Here is an 18822-nt window from a genome sequence, read left to right as displayed (position 1 = left end):
TTGTTTCCTACCTATCTGTAGCCTTCCATCGTGCCTGCTGTGCGAAGGCGGATGGCAACATCCCAAAATTTCTTCTTTTGTCTTAGTAAACGTCGTATATTCCGGCCTATCCGAGGATGGCCGTGCTTCTTCTTCTTTGGAGCTGTCCAGGGTATGTATGGTTGAGTTACCCGATTGTATAACTGCCTAAAAAGAGTCCATGCCTCTTATGATGATGCCCTTGAACCAACTTCTCCGTTTTCAACCAATGTTGTGGGGTTGATTGCCTCTATATCTACCTTCCATATTTTAGGACGGGCCGGCAATCTCAGCCATGAATTTGAATAAGATGACTGCATGGTCACTTCTCCCTAGTGGTGGGAGAAAAGTCATTTAACCAACGTCATCACCGTGTGTGAAGACTAAATCTCAAAGAGGAGAAGAGTTTCTTAAGTCATATCTTGCGTGGTTTCTAATGTGTTGGAATAAAGCCAATCCGATCGAGGTTTCTAACAGTTTGCAACCAAACTATGTTATCGGTGACCCTACTTCTAAGTTAACCCAGTTTATATATGGTGCATTAAAGTCGCCTACTACAATGCTTTTACCTTTGTCACACCAGGACTTAAGTTTATTTGGGAGAAAATCATTTACTACACATTCTGGACTGCGATATACTACAACTAATTCAATATATTGCCGTCTACATTTCAGCTTACATCGCACCAGTTCACATGTCCCTGAAACATGTGTCACTGTCTCAGCTACTTTTATGGTTAGGGTACTTTTCGTGTATAGGATAACCCCGCCTCCCCTACGATTTAATCTATCAGCCCTGCTGGTTAAAAAACCAGTCAACTGAATTTCGTTATCTAATATTTCTGACATTGACCAGGTTTCTGAAACAGCAATAACATCCAGTTTTTCTTTATCCACCGCCGACTCGAGCTCCGCCATTTTATTTCGTAGGCTGCGAGCATTTGTGTAGCGTACCTTTAAGTCTGTGGAGAACTTTCCTTTACCACACAGAGTGGTTCGGGGATTGTTTTGCTCCGAACCTTTAAAATTTGAAAACCCTTAAGAACGAGGTTTCTTTCACCGTTTCAGCGACGCTCATTTATTTCCACTTCTGCAGCTCGTCTCTTAATACGATCAGCTAGGCTGAGATCCTCACGGACATATATTCCGGATCCAATCAGTTTATGTGAGTTACTTAGAACCAGGTTCCTTTCCTAATCCGTGGCAAATGTAACCTTCAAGAGGCGGTTTTTCTGAGGACTTTCAAAATCCTTTGTTGTCCTATTCTATAAAGCTTACAAATGCTAACACCTGAAGCTGTATCTGGGAGTAGTTTACTTACTAAGGACTTAATGTGACTGAGATCGTGTCCAAATGTAGCCTTTGGTTCCTTATCGGAAGATTCTCTTGACTTATGAAAAATGACTGACCTCTCAGAGAGATCTGTCCTGACACACAGTGGAGTTTTTGTTTCTGATACCGTCTCTTCCGATGACTTGCTAACCAACCGCGTTTTACCTACAGCCTTTTTCTTCTCGTCTCTTTTTCTCCGTACTGAAGTCCATTTATCATCACTCTGGACAGCCACACAGGGACGGTGACAATTTTATCCGGGTCTTCAATTTCCAATAGAGGTGTATGGTTACCAATATCAATATCAAGCGGCACTTCACTCCGCAATAATGTTAACAGAGATTTCACTTTTCCGTCAATCGAATTCGGGTGTTTAACGGGTCTGGTAGCAGCACATACTACACTGACACATTCTTCACTGTCAGCGCAACCGCCATCGTATTGTTACAGGCCAAAGCCAATAGGCTCATAGCCTCCTCGATTAGTAACTTCCTAGTTGTACGGCAAAACATACAAAGCCAATGCGAGTTAGGCGCCGAGCATCTTTTGTATGCCGTAAGACTTAGATGTGTACATATTTTATGGTGCCACTTTTTACATTCATCGCAACGCATTCCTTCCTCAACGGGGAACAAGCAGTTTGGTTATCCACATTCATAAGTCTTACTAACCATTTTAATTTGATCAAAAAAGTTTAAAACACAATACGATCATAATGTGATAACGAGTGTCAGTCAATCAGTAAAATGGTACCACAGGACAAAGTTTAGCAAACATTTCAAACCTTGTCCAAAGTACTTTTAGTTAAAGTAGACCAAAAATGCTTGTTGGTGTAACAAGTACACAAGCAAAGATAAACACAACAAGCACAAAAATCACTGCCCTTTTTGAAACGAGCGTCTGCCAGTTACTTAATCGTGTCATATAGATGTTGACAGGTCAGGTCCTTTCCTGGATACTTCACTACGATCGATTGAAGCCTGTCACAGAACTGATCTTTGTCGTCCTCATCGCTATCTTTGATGAGTGAATAGCACTGGACAACACATATTTTAACTCCCTTCTTATTTGATTTGAAGGATGCTTTTATGATTTTGGATTCATGAGATTCTCATCCTATAAGTGTATTATGTGCATCTTAGCTGATAATTAAAATAGATAACCAGTTATTATTATCGATTGAGCTAGTAAGTTGTGAGTACTAATCAATATTACAATACGATAATACACGTGAGCATTAATTAGAGGATTAATGGAGTCTGTGTTAACATGCGTGAAACTCGATTGGGATAGTTAAAGTGAAAATAAGGATTAACAGTAATGGGTTACGTTTCTTCAGTCGGGCTTGTCAATGTAGAATTATGGTCTACTTCGTTATTAGTACTGCTCTAACATCAGACCTAATCCTTAAATTGTAGATTTGTCATATTGTAACTGCCTAATCTATAAGATCTTAAGTAGATGTCACATCATGATCTACCCTGACTCATTCGTATTGTAACAACCATCAATATATGGTGAAGAACATATTAAGGCTAGAGATAGAACAATATACTTAATATAGATAAAACTGTTACACAAATAGGACCACGTCTGCAGGGCCGAGACACGCCATTTGACTGACTCAAACTAATTGAATTAATTCTTCCCGCCTTCTCCATCGTTGGTTTACTCTCCGCGTTAAATGTTGAATATCTATTTTCACAGTTGTCTCGTGCTAGGCTTTGAGGATTGTGTGGTAATGGCCCAACGCCACTACAAGTCTAGTAAAAATGATGTGGTCAGCATCAAGTATCGAAAACATACAGAGCTACTGATTAGGGGATTTGTTTACCGATGAAAATCACTCCCTCCCTGGTAAGGTATTGATGATCCTAAGACGTGGCCAGTCAGACGTTCAAACCCAACGAGTTTGTCATTGGTAAACACTCCTTTGATGGCGTGCTATGTTCACCAGCGTCTGGTCGTCTTTATTTACTATAATGGGCTATGTGGTACAATATGGTGATGACTGATAGGTACAATGGAAATTTATAATCTATGGAATATTCGTCGGTTTTTCATCTTTTCCAGACGTCCTGGAAAAAAAAGGGATTGTAAGTGCATACCGAGTTACACTAGTACGTGTGTAAGGACGCACTATGTGCGCATAAAGGAAGATAAACTTTTGTACATGCATCTCGTAAACATGCAGTGGCGTCAAAACAATTTTCGCAGAATAAATTCTTTCTGAAAGGATAAAGACTTGTAGGCATATGCGCATCAAATTTTTTTGTTTTTTCTGGAATAAAAATATAAATATATATATATGGTCAAATCAAAAAGTTTTTTGACACAATGAAATCGAGAGGAAAGAAAATGTCATGTGGTGTCCTACGCTCAGTAGTCGCACAAGTGTTCTAGAAAATTTATTCATCTCCCAGAACGTGTTGTTTTAAGTCAGCTGTCAGATACAACCGAAGTGTCGTCGTGATTGTTGATTATCGGGTGAGGTATCGTAATTGTGGAACGGAAGTCTATCGTTGGTTCAGTTGATATCGATGATATAATGCTTAGGTTTATGCTGAAGAACTTTTAAGGGTCCTTCGTAATCCGTTTCGAGTGGTCGTCGGAGTGAGTCGCGAGGTGAAAAGATGTGTGCACTACATGATGTGACTGGTTGAGTGAAAGCATCGGTTGATTGCGGTCGAGTGAAAATAGGTTTAACTGAACGTATACCGCTTGCAAGCCTGCTGGTGTAAGAGATTATATCCATATTCCCTGAAGATGATGAAGCATCCACTAATTTTTCTGAAGGTCGGAGTGTCTTTCCAGAAATGAGTTAGGCTTCAGTGTATCCAATGTCAGCTTTCAGTACACTGCGAATAATGAGTGAAATTAGTGGATGAGGGTCTGTCCACTGTGAAACGTTTTAAGCTGAGAGTAAAGGATTAAGCTGTCGATGAAAAAGTTCTACCCACCAATGTGCTTGCGGGTGGTACTCGGTCGTTCAGAATCGAGTGACTTCTAGTAGTGTAGACAGACAACGGAAAATTCCAGATTCAAATTATCGTCCACGATCTGTAGTGGTAGATGAATAGCAGCCGAATTTCGCTATTCAACGTTTGACGAAGGAGCAGGTCACTATTTTAGCAGTTATGTCCTCTGTCCATCAAGTAAAATGGTCTACACACGTCAAGAGGGAAGAGTGTCCATTTGAATCTGATAAGGGTCATATCCGATCATGATGAACATGGTCAAAATCAACGTTGGGAGTTTTGGAAGAGCTTATAGAACATTTGTTGTGTCCGATCACCTTAGATTTCTGACAGCTTACACAAGAGTGTGCCCACTCCCTCACGTCTTTATTCGTACCAGGTCAACGAACTGGTTTTGCGATGAGCTTTATAGTTTCTCGAAAACCTGAACGAGTGCATTTGTGCAAGGAGTGGAGGACGTTGCATTGAAACTGTTTCGGCACGATTGGTCGATCCTTATACGTAGATTTTTCACATAGTGAAGTCACCTTACCTGTTTCCATCTGTTTTATACAGAGTTTCATGGTTGTCGAGAACATCTCTCGTTGAAAATAGGTTTCTTCTCTTTGAAGCTGGTGGATTTAAGTGAGTTAGTCCTCTGAAATCTGTTCAGGGAAGTTACACAATAATAATAACGCTTGCCTTGTATTGTCGTCCAAATTGATGGTTTTCGCATTTCCACAAAGTTGGTCACTTAAGAGTCTCATGAGATATGTGCAATTCCGTATGAACCAAATTCAACGTGACCCCAAAAACCTAAATGTCTGGAGAGAAAAATGACAATTGCCATTTAACCTCATCAAGTGCAGGATGATGTATTTTGGAAAGAATCCCTATGAACTACAACTTTATTTAAATAAAAGTACAGTTCAGACAATCAAATCAGTACACAATCAAGGAATTAATCACACAGGAAGCTTCAACTTTGAAGAACATGCCTCCCCTATTTTTCCTAATTGGTTAATTGGCTAATTGGTTTCATAACAAAAAATTTCTTCACAACAGAGTAAGCTTCCCGTTTACAAAATGTGCGGACGACCCTCCCTTGAACATTACCCTTTTATCTTCTCAAATATGAATACCACATACAAGATAAGAGCAAATGATGTTCGAAGACGCTTCACACGCCAAATACTAGGAACTGACTCAACTCTCGATTACACAGATAGATGTAAGAACCTCTCTAGAACCTTTATGGCACCGTAGGCTAAGGAACAATCTAATATTTCTCTACAAAGAAGTGTACAGACTCTCATTTCTAGCCTCCTGCCCGTATACGCTTCATGACCCAGCCTACAGACTAAGAAAAAACGCATATACGCTACTTACCGTTAAACACCAAAAACAAATGAGTTTTGCGATTTTTACAGTGAGGTATAGTTTATTGTGGGACAAGTTGCCAATATTTACCCGTAATCGTGGGGCTTTTACGAAATTCAGCAGACTAATAACCTCTTTACTAGACTCGGAAGAACTTCATCAACTATTCGCGCTCACCAATGAGGCACTTTATTATGGACCGGCTAATATCTAGACGGAACAACAATACAACGAACCCCATTGTTATTAATATGAATATAACTAAATCACGGAACAAATGAGTTATCCTCTCCCATTAGTCATCGATTATTAGTCATGCCCTTATGCTCCTAACCCTCACTTTCAGTTTCTGAATCTCTCCAATGGTTAAAGGTACATTATTCTTCCTAAGTGTCATATCCTTTTTTTATTGCAGGTAGACAGATAACTCACTAATCTTATGGATGCTGATCAACTAAGGCCGATCATACGAATCCTAAAATGTCCTAAAGTCTTGTGAGTTGCTCAATGCTTTATTTTTCTTACCCTGAAAGTTTTACAATCTTATACCCGTACATATCCTTTGGTTTGCCATTAGTCCTTACCATCTCTTAACCATGTATAATCTGGTCAGTTTCTTATAGCTTATATCATTAGTTATCTTCATGGCAGTGTACTCATATTGCAAGCAAACTAGACAATTCGCTAAGAACAAAGCCTTCTCAAGACCCTAAAAAACTATTTAAAGAAATAATGGGTTCAAATAGCTTCGATAAAAAGGGAGACAGCCATTTGTGTATCAGAATATTGTTTTCAGTACTTTATTTTATAACTACACATGATCCCATACTTTCAGCTTCTTTCTAATCCACCTTCATTTATACAGTTCTTTATCCGCTTACAATTATTTTCAGTAACACATTAGAATGCTCTTGCATAATAAGTATCTTAATAAAAGAGAATTTGACTGAGTATTCATACCTTGACTATTCCCCCATGAACATTGTCTGCTCTGCTTCTCATCTTTTCTTTTTCTTACACCCTTTTTCAGCCCCTTCGGATATACCACAGAAAACAGATATGGAACCGGTGACTTTGTCGTGCACCATCGTTAAAGCCTCAGTTACTCCAGAGTGATATAAGATTGCGGTTTATAGCAGCCCCCAATTTCACATAGATTTATTTTCGACCATCAGTTGCACGTCGCGACGCAACCTTCATAAGGCACGCCAACTGTAATATTGACAATACGAGTCTTAATAAAACCATCTACATTCATATTTTATAAAATATCAACCCAGCTGAGTAATTTACTACAGTGAAAATTGTATCTTTCGTAACAATTCGATCTTGTCTGTAAACTGGTATTCCTCAGGTAACAAACTGTTATTTCAGAATAAATTATTGTTATTAATTCGTTAGGCGTGCGTGATTTCTTGACTGTGATAGGTTCTGTGTGATGGAGAATGGCCGCTCCTTTGCTTTACAGAGGACAGGTGCCTTGAGCATCAGTACTGTGTCCGAGAGGGTTCACGGAGTCAGCTCTGACTTGACATACCTGAGTATTTACAGTAACGCTGTGTTTTTGTAGTCGTTCGAATACAAAATCCAGACGCTGGAGATAGAATTCTCTGTTCGGATTTACTGTCAAGCAGTCATCTCCATATGTATATACGATACTGAGACATCAGAAGACGTCGTCAATTAATCTGTGGAAGTTTTGAGCATCATCTCTTAAGCCAGAAGGAACTCGCGAAAATTCGTAGATTTCCAAACGAGTGATGATACTGTTCTGGAACTGTCGTCAGCAGTCATGGGAATTTGGTTATACGCTTTAACCAAATCGATTTTCGATGCAAAGGTTATACCTTTCTAGGGACTATGAGCAAGGGAGATGCCCATGGGTTGTTTGGTGGTCGTACAGTTACTAGGCCTATCATACGATCGGATTCACTTATAGCCAACCTCAGCTTGTCGGGAGCTAGTTGGCGCGCTTTCGAGAATAAAGGTGGTCTTGTAGTCGCGATGTGCAACATTGCTGGTTACACACGGAAATTTTGGTGGTGTTTGGTTTTTCTCAGTGTACTTATCGAGCATTTGCTGGTAGCATGGGTCGATCTTGTGTCTTACTGTGACTGGGGATAATCTACACCTGGAAAAGGAAGTCATATAAACATAACTTCGTATTTCCGTTTACTAACTTCCGTTTGCTCATGTGGGTGAATTAGTTATGTTGCAGTAGGTCTGTACCAATGATTGGCATAGAAATATATGAGACAACGAAGATCCAGTGAGTGGGTTTGCGTAAATTCACACAAATCGCTTACTGTATGTGACGATCGGTTTCCCATTTTTCACCTTTAAGTTGTAAATTGCTTCATGAAGAACGCTAACTTGTGTCTCACTGTTGACAAGTTAGAGAACTTTCGTCATCACGTCAGTGGTGTGTAGCAGACGGCTTTGTACGTCGGTTACGGTTACCGTTAACGAATGCCGAGTGGGAAGTTACTCGAAATGTTTTTCGTGTCGGTTGGTTGGGAGCTTCGGAAACTGTAGGGTTTTCTACAATTTCTAGAAGACTTGCCTTACTTATTATGGTCTGTCTGTCATCGTCTAGAGACATGTCCTTTTCGTGGAGGACTCCTTCGAGAAGTTCGGGAGCGTATGCGGTCAATACGAATAGGAGGGTAACGTGTCAGAGTATGGCAGAGTTGTGTGACGCCTTTTCGCATCATCTGAGACTTTTGTTGGACTGAGTAGATCACGGTGTTCGAAGTTCTGGTGATCTCCAGAATCCGGTAGGCAGATGCATCCATTTCGTTTACAGTGTAGTTTTAAAATGAAACAAGCTTCACCTGCACCTGTTGTGGAAGTTTAGACAAGAAAAGCTCTCTAAGCAGACCACCGTCAAAGGTCCGTTGAACAATGACCCCCTCACTCATAACAATACGTCTGAGTCATGTCGTAGATCGATGTTGTTGAGGAGTTGGTCCAACTGTTGTCGATTGGTGAGATCTTCCTGCATTAGAACAGTTTTCTTCGGAGTTTTTTAAGGTTCCAAAACATCACTAGTAAACATACTAGGTATGACGTACCTGCTGTAAACGCTCGGTAGTGACTTCAATGCTGCGAGGAATTGTGGACATAGGTCTGTCACGCCGTGTTCGTGGAAGTCAGTTTATATGTAACAGAACTAGGCATCGATGTTGTCGTGCCAAAATGTTATTAGCTGAAACGAGGATGGCGGAAGAGTCTTGGTCTTAAATAATTTAGGAGTCTGTTCGGTCATAACGAATCTAAAGTATAGCATCGAACGAGACTAAATATATCCAAAAATGCTAATAAATCATCACAATATTCAAAAATCGAAGTAAAAAATGATAAAGCTTTAAAAAGAACAGACTCACAGTCTAGAAATCGGTGTACTGGACCGCGTTAGGCTCGCCAATAAAAATGCCATGAGCATTCATAGTTTGACAACATCTTAACCATTAACACCCTTTATAATCGAAATATGCCAACCCAGTCAATTCGAAAGCCAGAAGCAAAGAGGTTAAAAGATATATTTGATGAAATATCGATATATCGAGAAGTGATCAGTCTAAGCTGGTTGGCGGTTGCAGATGTGAAGCACGGACTACCTGTTGATGACCTGGTGCGGATTAATGACCGGGCGCCTTTGACTAGGTGCGTCCAGTAAAACTAATATGGTCAGCACCAAGTGTCGAAGACTTGCAGAGCTATTGATTTTGGGGATTTATTTACCGTCATGTCCATATTCTTAGGAGTCTGTGTTGGCCAGACTCATATTTGACTGGATCCGGTTGATTTAGCACAAAACTTCTAATGGTATCAGTAGAACTGCTCACATTTTCTGAATTGAACTGACTTGTCCTGGGATCTTGACCTCATAGTATCTTGTAATAAACTCTTACAATTTCCAACATGAACTTCCAGAACTTCAGTTTTATCCTGTCTGGATTAACGAGACAATATACTATCAATATCACAAGTAGTAATAGTGTTGAAGATGGCACAGGTATTCAGTGTTTGACAACGCTTTAACCAGTAACACCTTCAGACATAACTCCTACTCACCAAGAGAAATCAAAAGACAAAATCGAGTAGATCAGAAGTTGTATTTGACGATTGTCAATATATCAGAATTGTCTGATCTAGTCTGGCTAGCAATTGCAGTAGATGTTGAGCACGGCGTTCCCACACGTGATCTGGCGCGGATGCATGATCGAGCGCCTTCAGCTAGATGAGTCAATTAAAACTAATCTGGTCAGCATCCAATGTCGAAAACCTATAGAGCTATTTATTTTGGGGATTTATTTACCGCTACAATGTAACTGATTTGGTAGTCTATCTCTATTACTAAAATCCGAAATCATATCTATGTGTCGTTGTGGATCTTCATAATTCAGGTTATATGTTAATGTGCTTTATTTACACTAATTTCATCCTTAAAGCGACCCGTATTTTTAAAGGATCTAAACATGGAAAGGTTAGCGGGTACCCGTAAAATCTTGGAAGATTCGTTGAAACAAAAGAACTGGTTCACAGGTTTATTGGAGAAGGTGGAAAAAAAGTCAGGTGTCGACAGACTATACATCGTTACTGGTAATAATAGTGTTAGAGATCATAATTTATAAACAGGAAGTGCTGTATTGATATTTCTGTACCTCATTTTCGGTTATGGGACTAGCTTCATTGCAAACCTTATTGGATTCATCTATCCAGCATACAGATCGTAACTTGCGCAAAATTGTTTTAAGTTTTCAGGATCAAAGCATTAGAGACGTCTGATAAGGGGGATGATACAAAGTGGCTCACTTACTGGGTTGTTTTCGCAACATTCAGTGTTATCGAGTCATTAACTGATATATTGTTTTTTTGGATACCATTGTATTCACTGCTAAAGGTTTGTTTTTACTTGTGAATTGACCCACTCAGTCTCTATTTTTCTTGTTTATGATGATCCCAACATCACCTAACGGAGCTATCATAATCTACGAAAAAGTTATTAGACCTAACTTTTTGGCTCACGAAAAAAATATTGACAAGTTTATCAATGAGGCATCAGATTTGGCTGGTGATTTTGGAAATGCCGGTAAGTGACATCTGCGGAATGTGTGATACGAATTACCGTTTACTTTCGAATCTTTGGGTTACTAGTTTGGTCTAAATAACATCAAACCACAACAACCTTACTCAGTACTTCCCTCCGGAAACGTCATCTATAAGTTGACTGGCAAGGTTACGTAAGGCAGTTAGATTAAGATCTCAGCTAGAGCCTGAGAACTGGACGTAGTTCCATCTGACCGGTCGTCCTAGTCTGCGAGAAAGGAGGAAATACATTTTGCGGTGACAACAGAGAAATCAGTCCGACTATCATAGTACCTGGAATATCAGCTTCAATAATCCAAGTGTGTGTGGCGTGGTTGTTGTTTACGAAAATGAGAGAACGAAAAGCGAATGTCCGGCGCTTTAACCGGATTCCAAACCAATGGTGCACATGGGCTCCAGTAACCTGAAGGAACAAATGGCGCATGAACCGATTGTTGGTCACCGGCTTCCATGGGACTGCATCTCCTTACGATCCCCCACTGCCTTGTGGATCAGACCTTCAGGTCGAAGGCTCTGGGTGTGGCCTCTTAAGAAAACCACCTGCTTCGGTTTGGGCACCCGGGCGGTATCACAGCCCTCACACATATCAAATGAGATTTGTGTGGCGCATATGTATTTGGTGTCTCCTTGTACCAATATCTATGTGTTAAAATAAAATAAATATAAATTCGTTAAGAGATAACAGTTTCATCATCTAATAATGACAAAAACTGAGAAGTACAGTTTTCTAACCATCTTAAGTATCAGTGGCAGGATGTTTGAGATGCGTTCTTCTCAGAAATTCAAAATATTGCTTCTGGACGGGTCTGCATCAATTTCTGAATTGATGATAGGGGGTGAAGTAGCTGAGTGTGTCGTTCGTTTCACTTATCCTGTCTCATTAACCTTGGTTGGTTGTTTGACAAAATCTCGGGACAACTTGCGAGATATTCGTCTGCCATCCAATGGACGAGTTTTCTGTGCATCGTTTTGCTCTGTTCTGTTTTATCGCTGTAAAACCGACTACCTCAGGGGCGTATTTGGAGCTATATCTGACATCTCAAACCACTGTAGCTAGAGAATCGTGAATAACCAACATATGCTTGTCCCATATAGCTTTCTTTCAAGCCACGACACCATTTCATAAACCTATCACTGCTTTTTCTAAGCAACCCCAGCGTTGGGAAATAATGCACAATGTGAAATTCTCTGGGACAACGTTCGTGGTACATGTCCAAGTCACCAAAGTCGGTCTTTCAAGACAGTGACACTAATTGAGTTATTGTCAATGTGCCCGAGCACACGTTGCTGAACCTCTACATTACTAGCGTGGTGTTTCTACTGTATGTTGATAGTCCTTCATAGACAACAGTGACCAAACATAGTCACTTAACATCCTAAATACGGTGAGGCTAGTTTTCACAAGCACTGAGCAAAACTTCTCATCGGCGCGTTGTAGGTCCGAACTTTTACAGCCAGATTAACATCACGAAGGCATCAATGTTGGTTAAGATTAGCATAAACGTCTCTGGCTTTCGATATACTTGAGTTGATCCCATCGCTCACGCCATCACCAACAATTACCCATATACACAGACTTTCCGACCACCAACTACTCACAACCAAGAATGAGTGCAGGCACTGGTTCTGCCAGTTTTGTACTATGTACTTGAAAGTTGTCAAGCGCATGACATTCCTAAAGACACTGATTTTTAACTAGTGAAGTAACAGTTGCATGGTTTGAGTATCATCTCATAGTAAGACAATATCGTCTGCACACTCAAATTAACAGATGCATACCGATAGGACTAGTTCAGGAAGACAATTTTTTACTGACAATACTTTTAATTCACTGGTAGTTTAATTAGTAGAGGTGAAAATGAAATGATATCACAGTTCAGTTGGTACTTGCACTTGCATCCATGTGACGCATATAAAGTTATGTATTTGTCAAAAAGGTTTACACTCATTTCAAAGAAAATGTATGTGGTCCAAAAAAGTCTAGGCTCAACCAGCTCTTAGAAAATATGGCCAAACTGTTCAGCTGAATTAAGTTATTGTTATGGGTTATTCTGAAAGGAAATACCGGGAAGGCTGTTAAACGCTTTAAATATGAAACGATCTTACTTCATTGGTAATTACCAATCCGAGTCACGTAGGGGAAGACTTTCGAATTTTGTGATCGAAAACATTGGGTGAAATAAGTCAAAATCAATTGTTATAACACTAATTATGTATCTTTTCCCATGTTTTTTTGCACTTTAACTTCTTGTTATTGCATTCATATTTCGTCTTTATCTTCTTTGTGACCAGATAATATTAATATTTTATTATTGTTAAGATGTTATATTTAAAGGATCTTGTGTATTTCTGAAGTTCATTTGTTTGGATATATCCTTCCTGTTGTGATGAGATGAAGTGTTTGTGCTTTTGAATTTCAGCTAAAAAGAAGGCTACTGAAGCTATTTCACAGGATTTAATGGGAAAAAAAGACTAATACTACCAACTAGTTTTTATTTGGATTGCGAACCGTAGACTATTCACTAAAATATGCCAAATAGTTTTAAGAAACTCCCCAATGTCCATTATTCGTTGCTGCATGTTCTAAATTGTGGACCCGTTTATGTTTGCCATTGACTTTTTATTTTATCTTTTTCTCTCGTTTTCATTCCAAGTTAAATGTAATTTCTGCTTTGGCCCTTCTTATCTTCCTAAGTTTATTTGAATCCGCAGTATCCAATTTAAAAACATTCGTAAAGATAATGGCTTTACATCAAAAAGGTAACTGTATGTTGTAATTTTATGTAAACTGAACATTACAAAAAATGCATCCTAATTTTCGAGTTAATCTTTTCTTTACCATTAGACAAAATGTGACGGCTTAACAAAATGTACGTTTTTTGTGCTTTGTCTTTTCATTTGTACGTATATGTTGTTGAAAGATCTTTTCATTTCCTCATTTGTATCATTGCTTCTTTTCGTGTCACTAACCTCTTATTTAATAAAGAATAGAATGTGAAATAAATGACACTGACTTATTTCGCACAATCATAATTGTATTTCCAACAAATTTATTTAGCTTACCATTGGATATTTCACTAACCAATGTAATACACTTAAAACTGTGGATTTGAGGTGATTTTCTTATGTCACCTCTCCACACGTTACGTCTATTCATCGTTAATTTGGAGTTGCTTATCTCTTCGGTAATAAGATCGTTTGTATGTTTTTTCGTTTGTGAAGTCGTATCTAAATGATTTGAGTTGTTGACTTCCAATTGTTTTATTGCGTATTGTGCTTCTATCTACTTATGCAGGTGAGTAACATTATTAACCTTCGTATAGCAGATATAGTTTACGATCATTTATTCTTGTTGATCAAGTTCTATAAAGTTGAATTGAAATCTGTACTAAGTTATGTTATTGTTAAGACGTAGTTTTTCGTTTCGAAAGCCTTTTTCGCGTTACCTGCGTACCTTTCAATCAGGAATGTGGTAGTTCGTGTTCGTAAGCAGGGACAGGTACATTATCCGAATCATTTTTCCCTCAGTTGTTCAGTTGGGACGCCCTCCGAAATATGGAATTCCGTTTACGGTTGTAAGCCTGAATCCATTATGATTCTAAAAAGTACTGAGTTAACAGCCTTGAAACATTTAGCGAGACCTAGAGAAAGGTCAGGAAAAACGACAAATCTAGACTAACAAGAATCTATCTAATGAGTGTGTTCACTGATGAACAAGAAAGATGAGAGATAGAGGAGTCAGGGGCTATAGATTTCACGAAAAAGTTTTTAGACTCACTAGGAAATGTATAAGATAGTTCGCAACCTCCCCAAACGAGCTTTCTGAACCCGTGCAGAGATTTCGTCAGACACCAATCCATTAGGGCTGATCAGACTTCCAACATAAGTGAAGTTGTCAACGCGTTCGACTACTTCACTCCCTATCCTTAATTCAAGTGTTCACGCAGACCAGTCCTGAAGCAACAGCTTGCATTTAGAGGTGGAGAAACGCATCTCAAACATTCTGGCATTGTTGCTTAGTGCTACCAAAAGACTGCAATTTATCAGTGTTTCCACCAAACTGGACTATGTCATGTGTATATTATAAGTCAATAAGTGGATCTCCTGTTAGATCAAGTCCCGAAAATTCAGACGAAGATAACGTTATTCCCAGTAATAGATTTATGATGAAACTAAGCAATAATGGAGATGATGGACAGCCTTGCCAGACATCACTTGGGGTTCTAAATTCAGATGGCAGTTCACCGTAATCTCTGACCCGACTGGTCATGTTCGAGTAAAGAGCCTTCACAAGGTTTATGTACTAGTTTTGATTGAGAGAGCGTGACCGCAGTGCCCAAGGGACAACTGCTTGAGGTCGGTCACACACGACCCTTCTGTGCGTAATTTCGGTGTTAGCTGCGTGCTTGTTGAGACCTTACCGCCTGAAACGGATATTCGTGGGATAAGGCGAGGTGTGTATTTTTAGGGTCGACCTTTTATAACCCCTCCCATGCTTGTGGGAAGGCAGCATAAATGTTATTCTGGTTATCTGAAGAAAACATCTTACTGCCGTCACCTCTCTACAGTCAGCAATACGACTCCGCCTACGGACCTTGGGAAGACGTAGATATCTCATTGAAAACACTAAATAGCCGTAATCTACGACTGGAAACTTTCGATAAAGTCCAGAATCGGTCACAGTAGAATTTACTGACCAGCTTTTCAATCCATAATTTTTGCTCAGCATTATTTGATGGCTGATTCATATTTCTCATGCTTAGTTTTCCGTTGCGTCTGATTTTGCCATTCTCTGCTGCCCATCTTGTTAATTTTCTCTTTTTCTGTGTTCAGTTGGGGTTTGAAAAAGTGGAACGATCCATATTTGCGTTACGTCCTAAGTTTATTGTGACTTTCTGTCAAATTAATTTTTAACTGAGTCACCTGGGTATGCTGTCAGTGAATGTATTTCTGTGATCTTGAAACTATTCTTTTATTGTCGTATCGAAGTAACGTCCTACCCATTCTGTCCACTAGAAATCTAACTAAATTCTTATTGTATCAGAGAATAACGAACCTTTAAAAGTGTGAGTATTGGTTGGATCATACATCTTATATAATCCCCCCCATATGATATGAACATTTAGGAGTATCATTTTATTGGCATTTCTATGCGTATATATATATATACTTGTGCCTGTTACCCCTAGCAGAGAAGAATAGGCTGCCAACCAGGATTCTCGATCGAACTCTGTCCTCCTCTCTGCTTTCACGATGTTTCTAAGTGCTATTCATTCTTTTGATGTATGCTTCCAATTCCCAATGAAATGTGCTCCTCAGTCTTCCTCTTTTCATTTCAACTTCAGGATTCCAAATTTGCGCTTGCTTCAATGTGCAGTTTGGTTATTTGCACAGTGCATATCCTATCCACCCACAACGTCTTTTGCCAATTTCCTCTTCAACTGGAAACTGGTTTGTTCTCTCCCACAGTAGTTTATTGTCGATGGCATCCGACCAACATGTATTGAGTATCTTGAGTAGACATTTGTTTATAAATACTTGTACCTTTTTGATTATGGTTGTGCTAGTTGTCAAAGTTTCAGCTCCGTACAGTAGGACTGACTGACTATCTGTCTTGACGTTCGCATTGAAGATTGTGACTGATGTTGGTTGAGAGATGGTTGTTTGGAGTTGCGTATGTTGTTCAACTGTAGGGATGCTGCGCTTACTTTTCGAATCCTTGTCTCTACTTGTGCATCAGATCCTCCTTGTACATCGATGATGATGCTGCTGACTAGGTGGGATAGGATTGCTAGGCCATCTACGAAGTTCGAATTGTCTAGTTGCATGGAAGCTGTCTATTGTATTCCGTGCTTCCCGTCAGATGTGGAGGTCTTCATAATCCAGTCGACTACTGTAGAGAAATAGTGCGTGTTCTAAATGTAGCTCATCAACTTTGTAGAGGCTAGTGTCCTCTATATCTGACTCCAATAAATAGTATCCCGTTAACTGAGTATTTAATGCAGGCTGAATCTCCTAGTAGAATTATCGATTTACTCGAGATTATTCAAAAGTCTGAACACCAGTTATAGAGATAGTTTACTGTTAAAGATTGGTAAAATCCGCAAGCGTACACGAAGCAAGCACACAGTGAAAAAAAGTGTATGTGTGTGTGAGTGTTAGAAATCCATATATATATTTATGAGTATTAATCAAGTATGGATAAATTATTGATTATCTGTGTATTACAACCAATGGGAGAATAGAAATGAAAATTGATGTGCAGACATGTGCTCAATCATACTCACACAGAAATTTACATGGTGGATTAAGTGTCTAAATTACAGTGAGCGTATAAATAATACAGTAATGGAATGGGCTTACTACATGTACATAATGTTCTCCTATCCACACAGTCAAACGCCCTATCATAGTCAAGGGAGTTGGTGTATAGTGACCAGTTCCATTCACTTGATGGCTTAATAAGGAAGATCTGTGTTTACTGCCTCGATGTATGGTGGTTTGAGTGGAGCTGATCTATTCATGATTCGCTCAAAATGTTCAAAGTACCCACTTGTTCCTCTGTCCCTGAATGTCGGTGATTGTCCTGCCTTATTTGTCCTTGACCGGTCTCTCTGGTTTACTAAATTTCCCTGCCAGTTCCATCATTGTGTCATATAGTTGTTGACAGGTCAGGTCCCTTGCTGGATACTTCACTACGATCAACTGAAGCATGTCATAGAACTGATCTTTGTCGTCCTCATCGCTATCTTTGATGGGTGAATAGCACTGAACAGCAGTTATTTTAACTCCCTGCTTGTTTGATTTGAAGGATGCTCTTATGATTCTGGATCCATGAAATTCCCATCCTATAAGTGCATTATGTGCTTCTTTGAACAGCATCAGTTCAACTCCCTGAGTATGTGGAGCATTTCCTTCTCCATGACCAGAGCACAACATCACCTCTTCTGAATCTAATCTTTTCTGTCCAGCTTGTGCCCAATGGGTTTCATGATTCCGAGCATCGTCGAGTTCTATCTCATCATTTCCGTAGCTATTCGACTGGTCTTTTCGGTCTCCCACATTTTCTGGACTCTCCATGTGCCTACATTAATTGTTGCTCTGGTTGTTATGAAAGGCATCAGCCTCGGTACTTCCGGAGAATCTTGGGTTTCATTATGAGGCATCATAATCCTGAATAAAGACCCCTCAACTTAGAGGACAGAGTTTGAATGGCATAAATTGTTTATTCTGGTTAGTGTTTTTTTTACGAGATGGTGTTGCCGACCCCATACCCAACACTCCTTTATTTGAGTTTGGTACCGGCGTTAACCCCAGAGTGCATTTAGGTGGATTTCAGATGAATAAATGCCAATAAATAGTGATGTGCGAAAGGCAACTTGATACACAAGCGTACTGAATCAAGTTTCTATAAATTTTGTCAATCCATAGAGGAACATAGATAAAGGAAAAGAGAGAAGCTATCGTTAAAAAATAAAAGCGTGAAGGAGTTAAGGTCGATATTAATAATAATGTAAACATCAAATCATCGGATAAATTCAAATCATTTTATCATATGGAGATAAACAGACCTTATTGCATTATACGGTGAATTATGAATAGTGAACCTCTACATATTGATCAATTCCATGATAAAGAATCAATATAACGTATTGATTCCCCCATTTTATCTGTTTTGTAAATACTTCGGTCAAATGTTAACAGTGTTTTATGCAATATAAGCGAACGTTACGAATTGACTTGTTGTAAATGTTAGTTTCGTTTATAAACTATTAGCCTCGCTTTGTTTTTACCAGAATAGATATTAGTGACGCTTTATCTGATTACAATTAAATCAGACGACGATCTTAGCGAAATGCACATGTCGCCAACCTTGTATGTTTTCATCGACTTAATTCGCGTTATAGAACAAAGGAATGAAATAAGCCAAATACGAGAATTAAGTTTTGGATACTTATATTTCGTACTTTCGTTAATCCAGACGGACAGTCAGTGAAATGAAGCGAAGGAATTGAAGAGGAGA

At 39.2% G+C, this 18822-nt stretch overlaps 1 protein-coding gene across 1 annotated transcript; it reads left to right on the top strand.

Annotated features, from left to right (window-relative positions):
- The first annotated feature begins 9890 nt into the window (after positions 1-9890).
- Positions 9891-16969, top strand: REEP5 (Receptor expression-enhancing protein 5). Its single transcript, XM_051208494.1, has 6 exons — positions 9891-10292; positions 10329-10422; positions 10455-10593; positions 10626-10782; positions 13220-14094; positions 16145-16969. The coding sequence occupies exons 1-5, from the start codon at positions 10169-10171 to the stop codon at positions 13273-13275; spliced, it is 570 nt and encodes a 189-aa protein (XP_051075137.1). The 5' UTR covers positions 9891-10168; the 3' UTR covers positions 13276-14094; positions 16145-16969.
- The last annotated feature ends 1853 nt before the right edge of the window (positions 16970-18822 follow it).

Source organism: Schistosoma haematobium, chromosome 1 (assembly GCF_000699445.3).
Source record: "Schistosoma haematobium chromosome 1, whole genome shotgun sequence".
NCBI lineage: Eukaryota > Metazoa > Platyhelminthes > Trematoda > Strigeidida > Schistosomatidae > Schistosoma > Schistosoma haematobium.
The sequence above is the reverse complement of the archived record's forward strand: the minus strand, read 5'-3'. Positions and strand labels throughout refer to the sequence as shown.